The sequence below is a fragment of the Dermacentor variabilis genome, chromosome 11 (assembly GCF_050947875.1).
Source record: "Dermacentor variabilis isolate Ectoservices chromosome 11, ASM5094787v1, whole genome shotgun sequence".
NCBI lineage: Eukaryota > Metazoa > Arthropoda > Arachnida > Ixodida > Ixodidae > Dermacentor > Dermacentor variabilis.
In genome coordinates, this window is record NC_134578.1 from 94,745,188 (window position 1) to 94,767,251 (window position 22,064).

The 22,064-nt window shown below is 46.4% G+C and overlaps 1 protein-coding gene across 1 annotated transcript; it reads right to left on the minus strand.

Moving 5' to 3' along the window:
- Window positions 1-7,887: 7,887 nt before the first annotated feature.
- On the minus strand, window positions 7,888-13,898 carry LOC142563383 (very long chain fatty acid elongase AAEL008004-like). The gene is made up of 2 exons (XM_075673941.1): window positions 13,108-13,898; window positions 7,888-8,008 (listed from the first exon to the last, which is right to left on the minus strand). Exons 1-2 carry the CDS (start codon window positions 13,896-13,898, stop codon window positions 7,888-7,890), a joined length of 912 nt encoding a protein of 303 aa, XP_075530056.1.
- Between the last annotated feature and the right edge of the window lie 8,166 nt (window positions 13,899-22,064).

Genomic DNA, 22,064 nt, shown 5'->3' on the forward strand with positions numbered 1-22,064 from the left:
CACCTTTCTCCTGTGCTGTGTTGTTCCGCGATTTTGAGCGCGCGCGCGCGCGGTGGAGCAACTCCGAGTGAAAAAGTAGAGCGCTCGCTACGCGTTCCTTTGAACTGTGGCTGCCTGTTCTCCTAGAAGCAAAGCTGTGTGTTCTTTGCTCAGTGTGCATGAGTTATACATCGCCATGTTCGGGGCCAGCGTCCTACAGTTGAAGCAGAAGATTACGCTACGTTTTGTTCTCTATTTCCGCAATAGTAGAACGGGCATTCTACTCTCTCTCTCAAAAGGACAGAGAAGAAAGCACATTTCACTCTCTCCTTGGTGACGGAGTGAACAATGCATTTCACTGCACTCGACATTTTGCGAGAGTAAAACAACGCTTTGAAGAGTAAATCGGCCGCTTCACTCCTGCGATACCCTCCCTAGTTTTTAGAGTGTATTGCGCATAATCAGTTCTATTAATATTCCTGTCTTCATATTTATCCGTCCAGTGATCTATTAATGTGCAATAAAACAAAAATAATTTTCTTATACAAAGTCTTAAATCGCAAATTATTTCTTACAGCCACTGATAGAAAAAGTGTTCACCATATTTAACAGCAGCGCAAGAAAACTGTGCAAAATAAGAAGGAGACACACACGAGCGCTGCCTGTGACCTTCGTCTTTTTGCGCTACAGTTGAATGTTTCCAGCTTTGACCAGATAGGCTAATTTTCGATTTCAGTCCAGCTGCATATTGACATGACATTTGTTATTATTTAGTGATTATGTGACGCGCGATAGAAAACTGCACAAGACAGATCTTTAAATGAAAATGGAGGCTACAAGTGGCAAACAGTGGTCGAAAAAAGAATATCGGTTGCAGTCAACACAACCGCCATCACGAAGAGAAATGCCGTTTCAAAACGTTGCCTTCAGCGACAGTCCTCGTTCACCCATTATTCATCACGATAGAAAATTTTTATTACACATCCCACTTCTGTAGAGTGGAACAGACAAGAAATGTGAAGTAACGGAAAAATATAAACAGAAAACGGGGAAATTTTTCTGTGCCTCAAAATGGATAATTGTTTTAGTCTACATTTTCTGTAAAATAAAACACAATATTATTAAAATAAAAGAAAAAGTTTAAAACATGAAACAGAGCGTTTTCTGTATACAAAACAGATAGCTGTCTTTAAACACAGAATTCCTGCTAATGTAAACCTGAAAGAACGTGTTTAATAACGCAGAAAGTTAAAAATAGAAAATAGAGCTTTACCGAAATTTTCTGGCATGGCAACTGCCGAAAAATTTGTTTTTTTTTTCTTAAGGAAATGTTTTTACAGTGTACGTTGTGCGTAAGCTTAACACGTTTGCGTCTTCGTGCGCATCTTTTTGAGAAGACCCTCAGACTAGGTGCTGTGGATACTCGACGCTCAGCAGTCTTTTGGCCTGGCGATTGGACGCATGTGAGATACAGTGCGGGCAACACTTGCCGAGAGCCTTCTTTAGGCACAACGTAGCAACAGCTCGATTAACGAGCTTAGTGTGGGCTGTCTTCAAAGGCATAAGTAGTTTCTTGGCGCACAGTTCATAGCACAAGCAGACACCAACAAGTTTGCAACTGAACCGGATATCCAAAGGCACTACGGCGTGCCTCATGATCAGATCGTGATTTTGGCGCGTAAAAGCCCACAATTAAATTATTATTGTTTGAGTTTGTCGAAAGCTTCGTCAAAATGGCGAAAAAGTGCGTGGACGGGTACGTTAACGTCTAGGCTGGAGCTGATATCGTTAATGAATGAGGCTAGTTAGGCGATTTTTGGGGAATCTATGTCGGCAAGGGTGAACAAAATTTACTGAAAGCAGAAATTTCATTAAGTGTGAACAAATTATCTGCTCCATTATTGTTCAAGGGAGACTTGTAATGGAGATAGGGTGGCGGTTTTCTTTTTTGGCGCTTATTTGGGGCCGTTTTTTGTATACGAATTCATTTGCCCCCTTTCCAGTCATGAGTTACAATGCCGCTCGCAAGGGACTGCGGAAAACGTGCGATAAAAGAGCGCCGGAAATGTTTTTTTTTTATTCTTTAGGATCTTCGCATTTATACAACCGGTTCCTGCTGGCGCCGCTTTCAGGGACTCAATCATTTTTATTATCCCGTTAGTTTCATATGGTATACCAGGCATCTCATGGTGATCAGAGTGTGGTTAATCTGGCAGATCGCCTGTGGGCTGCTCACTAGACATTGAAAAGAAAGCAGACGAGCATTTCGCAGACAACCTGCTTTCGCGCGCGTAAGTTGAGGTCATCACACAGTGATATAGCCGTACAAGGTTTATGCAGGGTCCTTCAATACTTTTGACCCTGGTTTAGGGTTGATAACTTGCCAAAATTGTTTAGTGTTATCTTGTAGCATAGGTGGAAATGTATATGATAGTAAGGAACGTTTAGCGTTGGCGGCAAGAGAATCATATTTATTTTGAATGATGCGATACCTGCTGAATGCTGAAAGTGCGTTACGTGCTTTGGCCAACAAAATAGTGCATTCTTCCTTGTTTTTTTAGTCGCTTTAACGTCCTGTTAAACCACGGTGAAGCAGGGCATTCTCTTGCGGCGATGGTGAGTACGCATTAATCAACTAATTATCCTATTTTTTATGCAGGAACTAGTTCAACTCGCCTGAACGCTGTGAAAATACATTAATAAAATTTCTACAAAGGCCGTTCAAATCCCTAGTAATGGCGCCACAGGCACCTTTATCATAAAGAGTTAGCGTTCTTGTTTTGTTCTTAATGCGTGCTAGGTCACAAGAAGTTGTACCGTGAAGTGCTGCGTGACCACTAAGGCCAAGTAAGTGTGAATGGTGGAATGTGATCGGGATGGGTTGTGAGCACGAGGTGTAGTATGTTGGGCGAACGTGCTCTATCTCTTTTAGTGTTCATGACAAGCTGAAACAAGCTAAAAGTGAGGTATGTTTTAACGAAATCGCTTTCAGTGGAATGTTTCGACGCCGTGAGATTGAGATCATTCCACGTTGTTGAGGGAAACTTAAAATCGCCGAGCAAAAGCAACGCTGTGCGAAGGTGCATTACGAGCAGAGAATGAAGCGCACCAAGGAATTGGCTGACGAAGGAGCAGTCCGGAGGTCGGTAACACGGGCTGATATTCAGGGGTAGGCCCAAAGGTTGCGAACGTATGAAAATGCATTGTAGATCACTGTGGTCAGTAACTTGATAGCAGCGTAAACTATGGTTCGTTCCAATTAGGGCTCACCCACCTCGCCTGTTAACGCGGTCGTGCCGAACGGTGCCGAAGCCTGGTAAGCAAGAAAGTATTTCAGAATCGTTAACGGAAAGATGCCACCATCCTTTAGGTCACGCAATTATTTGGCTTTCTGTAGTGACAATTAGGTTACGCAAGGAATCACGCTTATCAAAAGGATAGACGTCACAGTAGCACCGTTTGTAGTGCAACGCATGCGTAATGCGGAGATTGTGAGTTCGGCTCGCACCTGCGACAAATTATCAGTTCTTGCCCATTCGTTTCCATTTTCTTGATTGTTTGATACATTTCCATTTCAACCACAGCTAATTTCCGGGATGCTTTCCTTTGCTTCGTAGTTTGTTGGCTATATATGGTCATGATTCATATGATTTATATGCCAGGATTTATATGCTCATTGAATGTTTGGCTTATACATTATTTGTAATTTTCTGATATAAAACGCTTGCAGAATCCGGTGGTTCAATTGTTGCACTCCCCTTGTTAGGGTAGATACGCTGGAAAACATTGGGGTGCATCCGCACCATCGGCAATGGGCAGCCAAGTGAGACAGAGTTGCATTTTTCTTGGACAGTTCGTGTTCTCGAAGACATGTTTGGAGCACGTTCCACTTTGCCGAACGTTAAATTTTCGGCACTGCAAGGGCATTTGGTAAACGATGCTTCCATTACAAGAAACAAAGGAACAAGTGTGCTTGACGTGGAATACGCTTTGACTTGTGGAAGAGACAGTTTCGCCCCCTTTTTCCTACCTGGGCGTAGGCATATGAAAGTATTTCGGCGACCGAGAATGGAGTCTGCAGACCATACCACTAGCATCCATGTGAAGCAGGCGTTGGGCATTCCCCGAACGAGGGCCGATCCCGAAGATTGTGCAATGCCGGGCCGGCCCGCGCCGGAGGCGAAGCAGGCGTTAAGCACTCCCTGCACGTGGGCCGATCCCGAAGATAGTGCGATACCGGCCCGACCCACGCCAGAGCTGAAGCAGGCGTTAGGCACTCCCCATACGTGGGCAGATCCCGAAGATGGTGCAATGCCGGACGGAGCCACAGCGGAGGTGCAGTTTGCCATTAAGAGGCCACCATACACAGCTTCGCTGGTCATCCTTCGTGACAGAGTGGAAGGGCACTGAGATTTTTTTTTTGCTTGCTTATGGGGGTATTTGACCATTGTTTACGTGGGTACGAGCGATTGAGAAGGTCACGTGTTGTCTTTTTTGCGCACTCCGAATACAAGCTGCGTTTCTGTACGTTGTATGCGTGATTCCACAAATGCACGTACTGTACGCTTCACATTGCTGAGTACACGTAGTCTCTGAATTACGAGAGGGATGAGCCATTGCGTTTTTTGCTTGCTTAGTGGGGAACGCGCCCACTGCTAATGATGATAGCTTTTGCATCAGTGGACCGGACTACGCTTTCTTTTCAAGGTCATAGGGGGTATAAGCCGCTTCAGGCTTTCGCCTTAATATATTGGCCTAATGATTACGGCTTCAGGCTGTTGCGCTAGGGCACCAAGTTCAGGGGCCGTATAACGTAAAACTATTCCAATGTGTTTTTATTCCAATCTCCTGACGTCAAATTTGCGTAAGCACCGACGCAAGCATCGGGCGGTCACCGGCAGGGTTGTCTGAACAAACCAAGGAAATGCTCCCGTCGTTCATAGGAGGTCACTTTGGTTTGCTTGAAAAACGAATGACATTGCCTACACTGAGCAGCTTGTCTTATCTAATTGGCTCATAAGAGGCTAGGAGCATGCTCAAGTGGAGAGGGGTTCGATGGGGCCGAGCCACTGCGCTGAATATCGATAACCGGATGAAGAGGGTGGTGCCGGCGTCTGCGATTGGTCCGCTTTCTCTTACTTAGCTTGCGCTGGCTCGTCGACAATCGCAGCGGCATACAACGGAAGCTTAAGAATCATGCTAAAACGGATCCTCAGCAAAGAAGAGTTGGCAGAACGAGGTCGTAAACGTGCCGAAAGTTCTCCAAAACGTTACACGGCTACGCAAAAAGTTTTATTACACGCAAATAAACCCATGCTCTCCGGCAGGGGCTAGTAGCTAGTGCCGGAGCGATCAGCGGCAGCCATCTTTTATTCGTTTCGGAACGGGGCAGTCTGCGGCTATTCAGAAGAAAATTCCGTTTTGTTCGTGATATTAACGCATCTTTAACGCATACGCGTCACTTTGACGTGGCAAGTTTTTGCAGTTTTGTGACGTCGCGTTAGAGGCAGGTGAAGTGGGTGCAGCCCGAAAACTTTTGACCAATAGCCGAGGTCTAATGGCAAAGAGGCCTCGAATCAGAAATGACTATGTTTGTTTTGTTCGGTCAAATTATGCATAATCAGTGTGTACACGTCATATCAGATGTGGAGTTATCGCGGTTTTCGTGACGTCGCATGACAGACAGGTGAAGTGGGGGTGGTCCAAAAAGATTTTGACCAATTGCTGTGGGCTGATTGCAGAATTGGAATAGAAAAGTTTGGAATAGTTTTACGTTATAGCGCCCCAGAATACAGCCGCTCGAACAGCTCTTCTTTAGTGTTTTTGTAAATGAGGAATTTTCGGTTCGCTGCAAATGTACAAGTTCAATGCTATTGTGCGTGCCATGGGGTTCTGCGGTACAGTGTAAATATACCCAACATGTTTTTAAAGTAAGGTTTTCTTTGCGAACCCTCCCAGACTTTCCTGACCGTGCTCCTGGTGCTTTTGGGTCATGTCTTGCAGAATTGCTCACGCCTGAAAATGAACTGAATTAGTTTTCCGATGGTCGGATCGAACCACTGCCTCCCACCACAGCAGTCCGATGCCCTAACCATTAGGCATCAATCGCACGCATATGTCTACCGAGAAAACTCGTTCTTTCAAATGATTGCGCCCCACTTGTTTAGCACAGTGTGTGGCAGTGGCGCGCGAGAGCATGTGCGCGCGACAGTTTCCTTTACGCTATAAACACGCAGGAGCGAAATGAGCACCGTTTCTAGCATTTCAATAACCACTTTTTCCGAGACCCTCGCTTCACGTACGTTACAAAATGTGCGATATAGATCTGCATACTTATTTTCCAAACTCGATGTCCGTTCAGGGTTCTGGCGAATTCCCCTCAGTGAAAAAAAAGTGATGCGCTCACCACCTCCATATCGATCCTTTAGACGTTTCCTTTCTTTAGTAGACTGCCATTTGTCACCGCCTCATTTTCCTATTATTCCCTGAGAAAATTATATAAAATATTTATAGGTACCATGCAGTTTGCCATTTGGATGATACCCTCCTCTGGGGCTCCCTTGAGCGAGGGTACAAGGCTGTTGGAGCTGTAGTGCAGCGCCTAGGGAACCTTATAACTGTTCCAAAGGCTAAAAAAGTAACGGCAGACCCCATCTCATGATGTCTGTCGCAGTTAGCTGGGTCAGCATTCAAGCGACGTACCAGCACACCACATTGCTGACGACATCTTGACTTACAATCTGTAGTGGGATATGTAGGCTGAGTGCTAAGCTCCTTCTTGCACTCACGCGCACAGCGTCTACACCTTCGGACGACCCAAAGAGACCTTCAATAAATTTAGCCTCCCAACCACAGCTAGGGGCGTCCCGCTGTCACTGTATGTCCGTTCAGTATCTGATTAAATTCAGTATCTGACTTATAACGAACAGCGGCGTCATTGCATGGACGTCGTTTTCAGGCGGGAAACTGTAATTCTCATTGTCAGCTAGACGAGCACGTGTCCTCACTTTATCAGTGGAACATCCATTCTTTTTTCTTCTTTTTTTTTCCTCACCGAGAACGACGTTTTAGTGGCTGTCGGAAACTGTTTTGGGGTTGAAAAGCATCGCGAAAAGAATGGCAACGTACCCGCAAAATGGCGCCACACACTGCTTAACAAAACTGCGAATTGAGCGAGTTGGTAACAATCTACCGTCAACAGCTCCGCCTTAAATTAAGGTTGCGATGCCTCGTGACTGCTTACGTGTTATGGCACGTAACCGCACTGGCGACAATCACTCGACAGTAGAGAACCAAGTTCTGTGCTTGACGAATTTGCACGTTCTGTTAACATGCCATAAACGTAGCGACCCGACTGTCCGATATCATATTTCGCCGCGGCTTAATGGTATAGAACCCAGAGTGACAGCAAGTGTACCCGTTGGCATGGTTGAGTGGGAGACGACGGAAAGCTCTTGGCTACTCTTGTTTTCAGTCTGTTGTCGATAGCTCAACATACATTGCCAAGGATATTACATGTACAAGAAACAATATTGACGTTGTAGCCTTTCAATAGGTGCACTGACTGTGGCTTGGTGGCTGCGCACGACGTTCATTCAACTTGGGGCAAAATATATATCGAGCAGGCCAATCGCTCAATCGTTTGTGCAGTTAAGAGAACCTGGTAATTTATCAGTGTCGCCAATGTGGTTGGGCGCCACCTTTTAACCACACGTCGGTTCTCCAGGTATCGCGATCAGCAACACCATGAAGTGCCTGTAGCGTTTCACATTGTACTAGCGGGGCTTCGGTAACGCTGATAAGAAGAATAATTACTCTTAATGATGACTCATTTTGTTGGTCATGTGACTTTAGGTTAAGTCTCCTTTGTTCAACGTTGTCTGTTGCTTACAATGGATAACTTGCAAGTTAACCACTTCGCAATGCTTCTACAATGTTTGCCGCCCCCTCATATACGTAGGCGAGAAATGGGGCAGCACTTGAAAAGCTACTTTGTACTGCTGCGCGCATGTTGTTCGCGAATTCGCTTCTGTTGAAACTTATCCATACGTCGAACCGGGTACCTGATCGTGTTGTTCCTACGTATTCCCGCAATAAATTTCTGTGTCGTCCATGTACGTGAACACTGTTTCTCTTTCACAAGATTTTTTGTCTGTCGTTAAGGTTGACGTTTTTATTACTGCCTTCTTTCATTTCATTGCGCATCTACCCATATGCAGCGTCATTCGGACCTTCAAATTGACGAACAACCATTCTAATGGTATTTGTTTTTCTAATTCAATGATAACCGCAGTGTCTGCAGACTTCAGTCATTCAGTAGTTACCAGAAAAACGCAGTGTAGCTTATTTTAGCAGGATATTTTCGATCTGAAGGCACGATCGCATTTATGAAGACCCGTGGTGGAAACAACATTAAGTACTATAGCGTTTGTATGTAGACAAGAGGCAGAGGTCGAAGAGAAGTCCCGCTGCATTCGCAAAAAAAAACAACAAATTATTACGACGTTTATCAGTGAGGCGGGGGAGGAATGTTCATGTGGTTCGGGCTTCTTGAATTGCTGCACTGTTTCTTCAGTAATACGTGCACGCTTTTGTCATTTTCTCTCTAGCTGTTCCGGTAAGTTCTAAGTCAACGCGCGAGAGAATCCAGGTCGCGGTTACGAAAACAAAACGACGCTTCTACGCGTGCATTGAGCCAGCGGTGTACGTTTTCCCGCGGTATACAAGTGGCGAGAAATACGAGATGCGCTTTTCCGTCGGTGTTGGCGTTCCCTCAGAAATGAAAAAAAAATTCGAAACTCCAGCAGCTCACAGCGCTCATCGACATGCACTATGGGAACGATTAAGCGACGCTGGTATACGTGAGCACTCCTTACTCCGCATTATACACGGAGAATAGCGCAAGCGCCTAAAAATATAACGAATAGGCTTTTAAGAAAAAGTTATGTTGGTCTTATTAACAGCTAATTTGGCTGCATGAATGAGAGGTTATCTGATGAAGTTATCCAACCCTAGTACCTAGCTTAAAATTAGATTATGGGCAAAAATAACGTACAGCGCGAAGGACAAGGACAGCGATAGGCGACATACACAGCGCTGGCTTCCAACAATATTTTATTGCGTTGCCACATCGTGTGTATATATGCAAGAAAGGGCACGCGCAGAAAATGTAAGACAGTCACATGGGTTGTTCCAACAGCAAGTCACTGAACTAATAAATGTGATAATTGAGGTAATTATGGGGTTTTACGTGCCAAAACCACTTTCTGATTATGAGGCACGCAGTAGTGGGCGACTACGGAATAATTTCGACCACCTGGGGTTCTTTAATGTGCACCTAAATCTAAGTACACGGATGTTTTTCGCATTTCGACTCCATCGAATGCGGCCGCAGTGGCCGGGATTCCATCCGGGGACCTCGTGCTTTGCAGCCCAACACTATAGCCGCTAAGCAACCACGGCGGGTCCTAGTACCTAGGTTTATAATAAGGTGCCGCGGCATGCAGTTTCTCACGAATTTCAATGCTATTTAAAATCGTAATGACCATCCAAATTGCGAAGTATGTCCATCTCCAGCAATAGGAAGCAGGTTGTTTTCACTTCTACCAGGCATCGTCTGACACTACATGCTGTGGTCTGCTGTATGGCCCTTTAAGTATTTGAGAGGGTGTGACATGGACGATGACTTAAAATGGTGGATCTGGAAATCAGCATTTTCCATAAAGCTTCTACAATAAAAGAATTCAAGGGGCACTTAGTTACCCCTACGTTGATGAATGGGAAAACATTGCGACCACGTCAGCAGAACCAATGTGACCAACGGTGTTCGTCACAAGGTGCGCACAACGCAAGGTCGTGGGTTCGACTTCCGCCCACGTTCGACGGTTCGAGGGCCTTAATTAACTCTGCCTTAAAAAACTGCGCATTACTTCTCATTATTTAACGCCAAAGGTCGTACCTTCAACTCCAACCAAAGGTCGTATGTTCAAGTGCCTTAACACTACCTTATTCACCTGCACTTTATTTTGCACCAAAGATCGTGGGTATGGCTTCCAATAAAGGTCGAGGGTTTGTAGCCTTTTCGTACAATATTTTGGTCACGCCGCCACCTCCGGATTTCCTGCTTCGTGGGGCATATACGACTTTCTCATTAAAATAAAAAGAAAGCTTTCGTTCTACCGTGCTTAGAGCATACAGGTCACTTGTCTAGGGCGAACACATTTATGGTAACATGAGGAGAATAGCACAAAATTCAGGAAATACGGGAACATTCGGGTTTAATACACTTAGCAGTTATGTATCACCTATAGCACGACGCCAAAAACAATATGCTTAGATACATGGCAGAGAAAGAGGTATTGGTAGCGAATGAACTATATGTACTTCTATTAAATAGAATAGCTAGGCCTGGATAGGAAAACTTATGGTGATACGGTGCTATTTCCACCGCAAGGAGAGGGCAGCCCAATAGACAAAACACTATTCGCTCTGAAAATAGCAATGAGAGTACGACCAAACAGACAAGACAGTGTTGGCGCTCAAAGTTGCACTACGCGTAAACAACCTGCCCATCCGCACCATCCTACGCCAATGTTTCCCCAGAATAGGCACACCATCTCTTTCGCGAAATTGAGCGAAACGGCGTGACACCCTCTGACACGTGTTTTAAAGCCAAGCTTTCTTTTCCAACTCTTCCGCTTTCGGCGTGTCGGCTTGACAGGCCACTTAGTATGTAGGTGGCTATATACGTGGATGTATGAAACGCTTATTCGTGCGCCTTATGAAACTACCAGCGAAAGGGCTTATATAAAGTGCAAGCGTGTGCGCTTCTGTTCTGTGATACAAAAAAAATGTCTACGTAAAACCCGAGCATATTAGGTGGGCTCATGGGCACATCTAAAACACATCGACCGCTCAATGAAACGGGAAATTATGTTGTCAGGATGCACCGAGAGCAGGAAATAGGGCCCGTGTTACAAACACAGCTTGTGAAGAGACCATGCGTGCAGCCGTCGCTTCATCTTCTGATTCTCCACACTACGAGACTGAGTCCACTAAAACTGCCCGTCGGTGTTTCTTGCCGTCTACACAGGGCAGACGTGGCAATATTTACCGGATTCCTTGGTTTACATAGCCTTGTCTGATTTATTTATTCGGTATGAGTCTCTGGTGCTGTGCTCCCGCTCTTGGCCAGTGGTTCTGAATGGGTATGTCCCTCTGGTGACCCCAGATGTACAAAATTAATTGACGTTACTTGATGCGTGTCGAATATATCTGGGCATACGCCTGCCATCGTCACCATTCCCTCGACAAGAATCACACATCGCCTTCGTCCTTGAGGCATCACTGCGTAGGTGATTCAAACTGTGCTTCCGCCTGAATTAGAGCTTGCGCTTAGGCGTACATTATTAACGATGCTGAGCATAAACATAAAAATTGAATAAGAGTTAGGTTGTGACCTTTGGGGGTAGGTAAACATGAACATTGCACGAGATTACGCGTTGCATAAGTTGAAAGTAAACAAGCTTAAGCGATTTATCGTTAGTTGTCAAGCATGTATTAGCCGCTTTCCCAAAACTTCAGTTTTCCGAAATTTCAGCATGTCTGTTGTACCTGCATATTATTTTCATTCTTCGCTTTGTTTTACACGTCCATCGTTCTTCCCGTTTTGCCGGTTGACAGCGATACACAATTTATTGTTTTCGATTGGGCGTGCATATGTGCCATTTTCATCTCGTGTTAATTTTGATGACATTTTTTTGTGCAGTAGTGTTTGTGCAGTACTCTGCGATATCTTGCTCTATGTTATCTTGCTCTGTCTGGCTCTATGATATCTTGCTTAGCCAGAGGAAAAACCTCTGTCTAAGTCCTTTTACAGAAGACCAGCAGTATCTTGAAGTGCATAAAAGTTGGGCTATTATGCCTACGAAGATACTAAGTGTCAGTTTCTTTGTACTTCATTGGACGCAGGTAACTGCGCAAGAATATTACGGCGACATGTAAAATAACGAAACATACATTGACTCAGAATTTTATTTTGCAGGTCTTTTACATAAATAGCGCATAAGAAAGATAAACCAAGAAAGTATACACGGTTCTCGGTCCCATCAACGGTGCAGTGCAAGGTATAAATATGACACAAATATTTCAGGTAGAACAACGCATAAGGAACTTGAGGGCAAGGGCGACTGCTATCTTTTCGTACAAGCTCGGCTTCCGCGATCGTCTACCTCGTCAGCCGACTATGATGTTACGACGTATTCGAGCAATCATACATGACTGCTCTACAGCCACCGCCATAGCAAGGAATGCCAAAAGGCACCACACAATAAACATCACAGAAATGCCGGTCGGCTGAACACCAGACTGTTATTACACGTCGCGCAGATTGCCTCATAAAGCTGAACATTTCCAGATGAGGCACTGCCTGCGAAGAATGGTTGTTTGTATGATAGCGTGTTCATCGTTGATAAGCCTGACTAGTCCATCTACACACAGACACGGTAAGCTAGAAGTGCGCGCTTCCGCATTGAGTCTTTATTAGATAGGGTAGGATTTCAGAAGTTGTCCGAGCTATAATTTACTTTGATTGCAGTGTAAATTTCCCAAGTTAAACAAATTTGCTTCACGAACGGGAATCGGTCAAGTAGACGGCGTCGACAAGCAGCCGTTAAGCTCCGTTGATACGTGCTGCCCGAGGAGCGTACACATCAACGCAAATGGCCTGATGTGAATGACATGTCTTGGTTCAGAAATGTTATGAGGGATGGTCGCACAAATACTCGCAAGTGCAGCTTATCTGAAGAAAGCATAGCACGGTGATGGTGAAGGTAGAGCAGGAGCTCATAATGGAAATTTAAGAGAACAATGAATGCGTCAGCAAACTGCTACATACCAACATAATATCGCGTGCTACTGCAGTAATGGACAGCAGTCCGCATGAAGCCTTCAGATTTCGGCATTCTATTTCCAGTAGTCCACCTTCGGCACTCCTACTTCGGCAGTCCGTGCAGGGTGCACAGTACGAAAGTAGCGCATCGTATGTCAGAGGCTCTCAAATGCACATCCGAACAGACGCTAGAGCACAGAATGCCCGTACTGACTCCTCACCACGGGTTCAAAGTTCACGCTTTCTTTTTGTTGTAAGCCTGGAAGTAGAAGCGGATGAACATGGTGAAGAAGAAAATGGCCTCACAGACCATAATGTAGGTGTGCGGCCGCGGATATCCGCAGCTGATGAACAGCGGCAGCAGGTTGTGCGTGAACACGATGATGAACTGCGCCAGCTGGAGCTGAGTCAGGTACCGCTTCCACCAGAGATGCTTGCGCACGGCCGGTCCCAGCAGTGACAGTAGATAGTAGGAGTACATCACCACGTGCACAAAGCTGTTCAAGATGACTCCGAGGGTGACCTGGCCGTCAGAACCGTATGCGAGGCCGAAGCTGCCGTTGAACACGATGAGAATGTGGTGCGCCATGTGCAGGAAGGAGGCGTGCGAGTCCTTCTTGCGCAGCATGAAAAACACGGTATCCAGGAAGTCGGCCATCCTGACGAGCAGGTACCACCAGCACAGGTTCAGCAACTCCATCGTGACCTCGTCGCGAACCTTGTAGTCAACGCCCTGGCATAGGAGGCTGTAGCCGCCGCCCAGGTACGATCTCTTGAGGAAGGCCACCGTAAAGTAGCAGTTGAGCAGAACCATGCTGGCATTGTACGCGATGATTAGCGGCTTTATGCCCTCGTACGGCTTGCGGTTCTTCATGAAGCGCGGCCCTCCGATTTTCACCACGTATATATACGCGGCAAACAGGAAGAGCAGAAACTGCTTGTTCCCGACCATCGGCCAGCCGACAGTGCGCGGGTCCCGTTCCAGAATGAGCTCCTTCATCAGGGGGTGTCCCCACAGGGAAGACAACATCGTGTAGGCCCGGGACGCGTGTTTGATCCGCGGTGCGGTCGAGAAGAGCCAATTTATTTACCCCATCGGAGAGGGGAACCCGCCGCGAAAGGAGGCAAGGCTAGCGGCAAGGACATCTCCCTCACCCGACTCGCTGACATAACGAACGGGCCCGGCAAGTCCTTCGTTGCGGTGTACTGCACTCAACGCGGCTACTTTTTTTTTTTTTCTGTCGCAGCTGCTTACTGAACGGTAGTCAACCATTATCAATATAAACAAGCTAATGTCATACGGAAAGGCTCCGAGTAGCTTGTTTTTATACGAGGAGAGGCATGGATGGAGGCGTACAGATTTTTTTAGCTCGACAGAATGCATTGACGGGCTAGTAGGTGTGTAGTCGTAATAAACCTTACAAAAATTGCACGAGAAGGAAACCTTATAAGGCGATACTATCGAATGGTTTATTTATCACGTCACACACCAACTTATAAGAATCGAGACCTAAGGAGTAAACAAAGAATCAGAATCAGTTTATTCATAATAAAAATGGGGATAATTGCATGATAAGTATATACAGAAGGAAGTCCCGTATTTAGAAAGTTATTTCTATTGGAGAAACCATAATGACGTCAGGCATATAAAAACTATATCGTATAAAAGAATCTAAGAAGCAAAATTTTCTGTGGTACAGAACAACAGAGGCAACACTGAGCAATTGTATAGCGATATTATTAGAAAAAAGGCTTCTCATGAATCACAGGCAGTAGTATGCCAACTTTTTTTTTTAAACGGTCTCTTAGAGAAAAACTTCACACGTGCAAATCTAGCAGTGTTGCGCTTCATGCGAATCGGTTCGTGCCGATAAAGACCGTTCATGCTCTTTCAGTTGCTATTTAATCTAGCCGCACGTCTAGGCGGCGTATGCTTTCCGACATCTAAAGAAAATTTCATAAACTAGACCAAGAGCAAGGTTTTACAAATTTTAAATCTTTTTTTCGCAATCTAGTTACACAATTAACTGCAACCGAATTTATTCAAATGTAAAGCCACAGACAAGTTAGAAGTTCCCTTCGAAGACGTCCAATGCTCATTTTAACATCTGTTAACAATTCTTCCTGTTTGTCTCATGAACACTTCATTGTGTGACAATGGTATTTCGTAAAACTACTCCAAGACATGAGGAGAACTTATTCGCATGACGTATTGGGCAAGGCCCTCTTCTAACTATCGAGTCTCAGGCGCGATTACCCGCCGTGGTTGCCTAATGCCTATGGTGTTGGGCTGCTAAGCACGAGATCGCGGGATCGAATCCCGGCCACGGCGGCCGCATTTCGATGGGGGCGAAATGCGAAAACACCCGTGTGCTTAGATTTAGGTGCACGTTAAAGAACCCCAGGTGGTCAAAATTTCCGGAGTCCTCCACTACGGCGTGCCCCATAATCAGAAAGTGGTTTTGGCACGTAAAACCCCAAATATTATTATTATTATCAGGCGCGCTTGTCAAATGACGAGCACAAGATGTGTCTCCTTTGACTTGAGGAAAAAAAGCACATTTAAACCACACTTCGACCTTGCGTTCTTAGGGGTAAGAGATGGGGCGCACACCAAAGTTTAACAAATGCAAAATTTCACATAAGAGCCGGGACCAATTTGCACCGCAACTAACCAAGCTTCTTTCTTTTTCTGGCATGAGTCTGCCAGAGATTACTGATATTGCGTGATACTGAATACACATACACTGATAATCGCTATAATGCGAGTCGTATGGTTTAGTGGCGGTGGTGTGGCTGTATTTCCCCGTCCAGGCGGCTGCATTACGTGTGATTTTACATACAAGTCTACGGCGTTGTGGCTTGCGGTCACTTTTCTTCTGGTTCTTTGTTTAAATAGGGTGACATTTCTATGCCTATACCCAACGAGGAAACCCGTCCTTATGTTCGTTACGTAAGAAGGTTGGGTGGGCCCGCAGCAGCGAGGGAATTGGCCTTCGTGCTGCATCTCGCTTCAACTCAAACTAAGGGCGAGAACGCAGAGCAGACGAGGCTGCTTGCAGTTTGCGTTCTCGGTGACTATCGCTTATCGCTTTCAAGATACGGCCCTCGCAACCGCGTCAGACGCAGCTGTCGCCGGAGTGTGGTTGATCACGGTTCGTAATGGCTCGACGATGGTGGATCAGGCGCTAAAAGAGCGATAAGGGCTTATGATGATCGTAACGTCATCAACGCAACTGGCGCCGCCACCTGCAGCAGTTTGCTTGCGTCATCAATTCACCTTGTGCCGCCGTCGCCGGCAGTTCGCGTCGACACAGCGCTGTCGTTTGTATTGGTAGGATCGAGATTCATAACATTGATAACGACACCGGGATGCGTGGAGATGAGCGAGTGACACAGTGCTGACGCATGCGTAGGCAACTCTCAGACGAGTTTCTGCGTAATTCGTTTTTCTGCTACGCCGTGAATATATTGAGAATAAAACTTCGGTTTGAGGCGGAGCTTGTGTCGCGCGCTCATGCGTCTGCCTCTGTTCTTAGCGCTGAGTTTTGTTTGCTACGATGAATCCAATCCATCTTGCCCAATTGGCGGGATTCCTAGTATTTGCTTGTAGTGCGGTCCAAACAAAAACAAGAAAAACGTCATCTTTGCTGCGGAGAAATTAAAGGTGGCTGCAAATGATATGCTCCCTTCTACAGCTCGTTCCAATTTGTTGCAGCAGCTGGCAAAAGGTTACAACCCACAAATAAATAATAAGTAATATAATTTATGTACTTTCTAGAAACTACAGCCTTATTACCGAATGCTAATACTCCGAAAGAAAGCAGCCAACTTACACTGCTCTTGAATTTAGGCTTCAGCACAGCGTTTGGTTGCGTAAATCATAAATTACAATTATGTAAATTGTGATATTTTGGTTATTGTGGAATCCCGCGGAAACTTATCAAGTCCCACTTGTGTATCAGTGGTCAATATATTGAGGTAATCGGCTCTAGGTAACGAATGAAATAAGATAAGATAAACGGCCACGAGGTAGCAATGTAGGTCAGTAATAGTTTCTACTGCATAAGAGACATAGTTATCAGCAACACAATATGTAAATTTATTATCTATGCCGGTGACTGCACGGTATTTTTCTAGCGGAAAAAATTTTCGTACCCGTGAAATACTACCAGCTAACACCTGTTTGAAGCTTCAAGACTGGTCCACAAAAACAACCTAACCTTAAATAAAAGAAAAGCGAAATGCGCCCTTTTTAGAGCGCAGCTCTTTGGCGTCCGTTCCTGGGTTTCGCGTCGGCGTCGTCGTCGGCCTCGTAACCAGCTCCGCCCCCCTTTCATCCCCCCAGCGCTAGCAGCGACCGACTGATACCGCTGGATGCCGCTGACGCCGCTAGAGAGTCAAGATAACGTGACTGCATAGAACACCGTCGCCGCCATGCAGAAAGAGGAGGAAAGGGTCCCCCCCCCCATTTCTTGTGTGGCGGATAGGGTGCTCTTCAGTTGCCGACGCGCCGGTTATTCGTTGTCCCTGAAACCAACTCCGCAGCTGGGGTTGACTCACTATCGGCGTCAGCGGCATCAGTCAGTCGCTGCTATCTCTTCCCTCCTCCCTTTATCGTGTTGTCCGCTTGCTGCGCGCGCTTCTGCCCCCATCGTTTGCCGCTGGGTGTACACGCCGCCCCCCTCCCCCCTCTTCCTGCGAGTCTCCGGTTGTCAAAGCGGCGGCTCGAACTTAATTCCTTTCTTCGCTCCTCCTCCAATGCAACCCCTGTGCGGTGGCAATCAGAGAGCCAGATCGGTGGCGGCGGATCTGTATATGTGCACCGCCCGAGCCGAAATTGCCGCTGCCGTTCGCCCTGTGCGGTGGCAATCAGAGAGCCAGATCGGTGGCGGCTTGACATAAAGACAAACAGCAATTTCCTAACACTTATGCGGGAGAACATCCCGTTCCTCTCGCTCGTAACGCGTCCCACGGCTGTGACAACCTCGCGAGGCACTTGTATAGATCTCGTCTTTGAGAATCAAGCATTGGTGTACCAAGTCGAACATATATCAGTCTATTTCTCCGACCACAAAGCTTCCTTCATGACTGTCAAGAAGTGTTAGTGGAGTCTTTGTTAAAGGAATACGTGTGAAAAATAAAAAAAAATTCTGTGATAGCGCATACATGTGTTGCTCGATTTCTTTGCCTCAATCTATCGAAAAGGTGAAACAGCTTATTTGCTGCGCTCAAATTTCGCATTAGGAAGTAACGTAATCGTCGGCAATTTTTTGTACCCTTGACACATTCGCAAGGTTACGTGAACACATCGCCTTAGGCCTCTATGAAGTTGCAATAGCCAAATCAGTTAGGACACTGGGAATAATTTTCACAAAGCATGTGTCGTGCAATGTTAGAATGAACAACTAGGTCACAGATACGTTGCCCCTGTGTCTTTGATAAGCTCAAAGGGTAATATCGGCAAGCTTGAACAACCTAACAATACTCCAGAAAATAGCGATTCCCGCAGTCAAGGACATTCTGTGCTTTAAACACACACACAATGAACCTTTTCATGAAACAAATTATTAAGGCAGCTGAAACGTAAACACTCAGGCTAATGCGCTCCTACGTTAGTGGAAATCGAGGGAAACGACATTTTCGCGCTTGCTAACCTGGAACAGGCTGATAGTGCTTACTTCCAGCGATATAAGCCCCGGTAAAGAACACCGTTTCACGCCCTGTTTACCGTCTGCCAAGGCTAATCAAGCCTCACATTGCCAAGCAGACTCAGCGCCGCGTAGTATTGAAATGGAAACGCTAAACAGTACCAGCGTAAATGAACGGGTTTTAACGCGATAGCGTTAAGGAGCTCGTGTCGCAGAAAAGCCGGTGTCGTCGGCGTCGGTGTCGGGTGTCGGCGTCGGCGTCCGCGGCGTTGGCCGTGAGCGATAAATCATGGCAGGCACTTCATGAATAAAAAGCAACTTCCAAGATGGGCTGGGTGGGAATCGAACCAGGGTCTCCGGAGTGTGAGACGGAGACGCTACCACTCAGCCACGAGTTCGATGCTTGAAAGCGGTACAAAAGCGCGTCTAGTGAATGCGGTGTTGCCTTAGAAACGAGCCGTAGAAAGTTATACTGCGGTGTATATCGGTAATTATGAGCATGTAACTTACAGAAGTCGCATTTACACGAATAGCGAAGTACGTTTCCGCTACATTTCTTCTGCGCTTACCACACACGCAGAGCCATCTTGCGGCAAACAATAGACCCCCTCCTCTCAATGTACGGCGCTGCCCCGACAGGTGGCGCGCCGCGCGCGCATTGGGGCTGTGCGCGGACCGGTGCCAGGCGCCTCGCGTCCCCGACTCCCTCTCCCCTGACGACGCTTCGCCGTGCTCCCACACGGGTTGCAGAATCAAGCACCGTTCCTTTCTTTAGATTACTATCTATCTATCTCTCTGCCCGTGCCGATCACGACGTTTGGCTGGCGTAGATCGTTTCCCCCTCCGAGACACCGAGTTCTTTGCTTCGTTCCGTTTGTTCAGGCGCGCGTTTCGTTGCCGCGCCGAACGCTGCGTTGCTCGACGCTCACCGCTTGATAGGTGGGCGCAGAGTCCGATGCGGGGCGCCTCGTAAGTGGTCACTGTCTGAGCGCATTGTCTTACACCCCTTGGCGGGTCGACGGCAACGCTGTCGCGTTCCACTCTTGAAGGCGAAGCTTAAGCGTCCTCCAATTTTTGTAATCGCGAACGCTATGTATAACGTTGTGCACTTTGAACACTTCTCTTACGTCTGCTTGGAATGTCAATGAAAGTTAGGTTTCTTTTGCTTTCATGTGTATTGTTATTTTTACTTATTTACTTTTACTTCCTTTTACTCATAGTTTTTACGCTGTCAATGTAATCCTCTTGTTTGGATGGTGCGTTTTAGAGCGGCGTTGCTGAGAGGTTTCCCTTGTCTCCTTTTTCACCGATCTAAAATGTTAGGCGAAATAAATACTGATTGGTTGATTGCAAGTAGATTGCAAGTCCCCACCAATGTATATATCATTTTCAAGCGATGCGCAGGAACAAATCTTGCGCCATGCCTGCTTCCTCATACACGTTTTCACGATAACCTCGTGGAGCTCCTTGGAGGAAGGAAGTGTGCCAAATTGGGCGCGCGTAATTTTTGAGGTTTAGAGCACTAGCGGCGTTACCTTCGCACGCTTCAAGCGTTTCGAAAGGGCCGTTAAGGAGCAATCAAGTGACGCTGGTTGTATATCACGCGCACACACACACACACACACACCGACTCGGAAGTTCCTTATTAGATCCTTAAGATGCCGAACAACACTACCGCTTAAAAGTTAAGCTTCATCCGCCTTTTTGGACCTTGCGAATGATTGCAAGCTCACAAAAGCTTGAAGGCTCAAGAATGTTTCATTCTTCAATGAGTTTCGCCAATTTTACAGAATGCGAGAGCTCTGTGGAGAAACGTCAGACAAGAGAAGATCGCCAATGTCATCCGTGGGGTATTCGAACAGCACCCGCCCAGTGACGGAAAAACATGCCTTCGACAAAAAACATATTCGAAAACAATGAAAGAAGTGGACCCTTTGCAAAACGACGTGTGCTTGCGCCAAGAATAAACACCGAGCCTTCCCATTCATGTTACCCCCGCCCCTAAAGCACTCTACATATAATACTCAAACTGGCGCCCCAATATAAGGTTTTCAAAATGTTGCCACTAGTTGTCGACATCATTATGTCGATTAGTGATCTGGCTTTCGATACTTTACCTTGGCGCGCACATACGTGTCTGCGGTGCCTGCAGGGGACAGAATATGCAACAAGAGCAAGCATTCGATCACGGCTTAGCAGTTCGCCAGTGGAGCATTCGGAATCGGTTGTTGCCCTTTCAATAGCGCCCGCGCCAGTGACCGAGAAACGCCGCCTCCGGCACAACGCGTATCGCCGCTTCGAATCGCTCCGCCCGCCGTGGTATCGGCTTAGCCTTGGACGCCAAGCGTCGCCATACGCGGGGACACTTCGCGGCATCGCATGTTCTGTTCATCTCAGAAGGCGGTTATTGTATTGGCCTCCCTCTTTCAATATGGCCATGAATAAAGATTCCCCGATTCCTTGCGTGAGCGAACGGGGTCTTTCCACTGTAGTCGATCATTAGAGACGTACTCTTCTGTTTCGATGCGAAGTAATATTCTCCGAGAGCAACCACTTTCACGCGAGTGCGCGGTTGGGGCATTTCGTTGTTTTGATGGACCGAGTTCGATGAAAACGCAGCCTAGTTCATGGTTTTCGTGCGCCGATCCCGGTTGTAGCGCAGGCTAGAATTATGTGCCACAGAGGTGCATGCGCTAGGAATCTCCACAGTGGCCTCTCGGTATGTGCCACTGCTTCTAGCTGGATTTTTATTTCATACCTTGCCATTGCAAGCATTCTGGCTTACTTACTGTAAAATAAGTACTACAGCCTGCAATCTCCATCGAACCGCTCGCTAAACAGCATTTGCAGTATTGATGCAACAGTTCTCGAGCAATCGTGAATGTTCCGCATTACCTATACGTCAACTACAGTTCTCTATACCAGAATATTTTCTTTCGTTTTTATGTCATTTGGCGCAAACGCGACAGCGCAAGACATCCTATACTATCCGCCCAATCAGGTTGTATTCGATCTTGCACTGCAAATATTTATGCACGTTTTGCTGTGCTCTGTTTAACTCTCAGACAATACTAAAGTAAGGACTAGCTCGTCGTTACGAAAGTCATTCATAGGCTTCGCTCTATTGTCACGAAGGAACGCGCGTTATTCATTGAGTGCAATTCGCTTATGCGATCAAACAACTACCACCAGCCGACACCATTAGGTTCATTGAATGAGAGGGAGAAGACTCTTCCTGGAGAATAAGTGTCGCGATTATTTCTAAAGCGAAGTTCATTCGAAGTAATTCTACGGATTCGTCTGGGTCGGTTGGCCTGTCTGTTGGTCGCTGGTTGAGTTGCCGCTGAGTAGACTCTTATTCACTTAAAGAGAAATGAACCGCATCAGGCAGCGGGATTTAAATCTTTAAATAAAACGGCTAAATCTATAGCGCTTCGTCACCCGCTTCGAGAAGGCTTCGTCTCACATAGAATCCAACATGTGCGTGGGATCAGCATAGTAATTATTTTTTTTCATCTACGGCCTCGTTTTGCGAAGGAGGCAGA

Bases quoted from the DNA above. Each gene is read 5' to 3' on its own strand.
- LOC142563383 (XM_075673941.1), bottom strand. From the start codon at position 13,898: ATGTTGTCTTCCCTGTGGGGACACCCCCTGATGAAGGAGCTCATTCTG. The intron at 8,009-13,107 runs GTGAACTTTGAA...AAGTTTCAACAG, and splicing joins GCTTACAACAAAAAGAAAGC to AAGCGAATTCGCGAACAACA.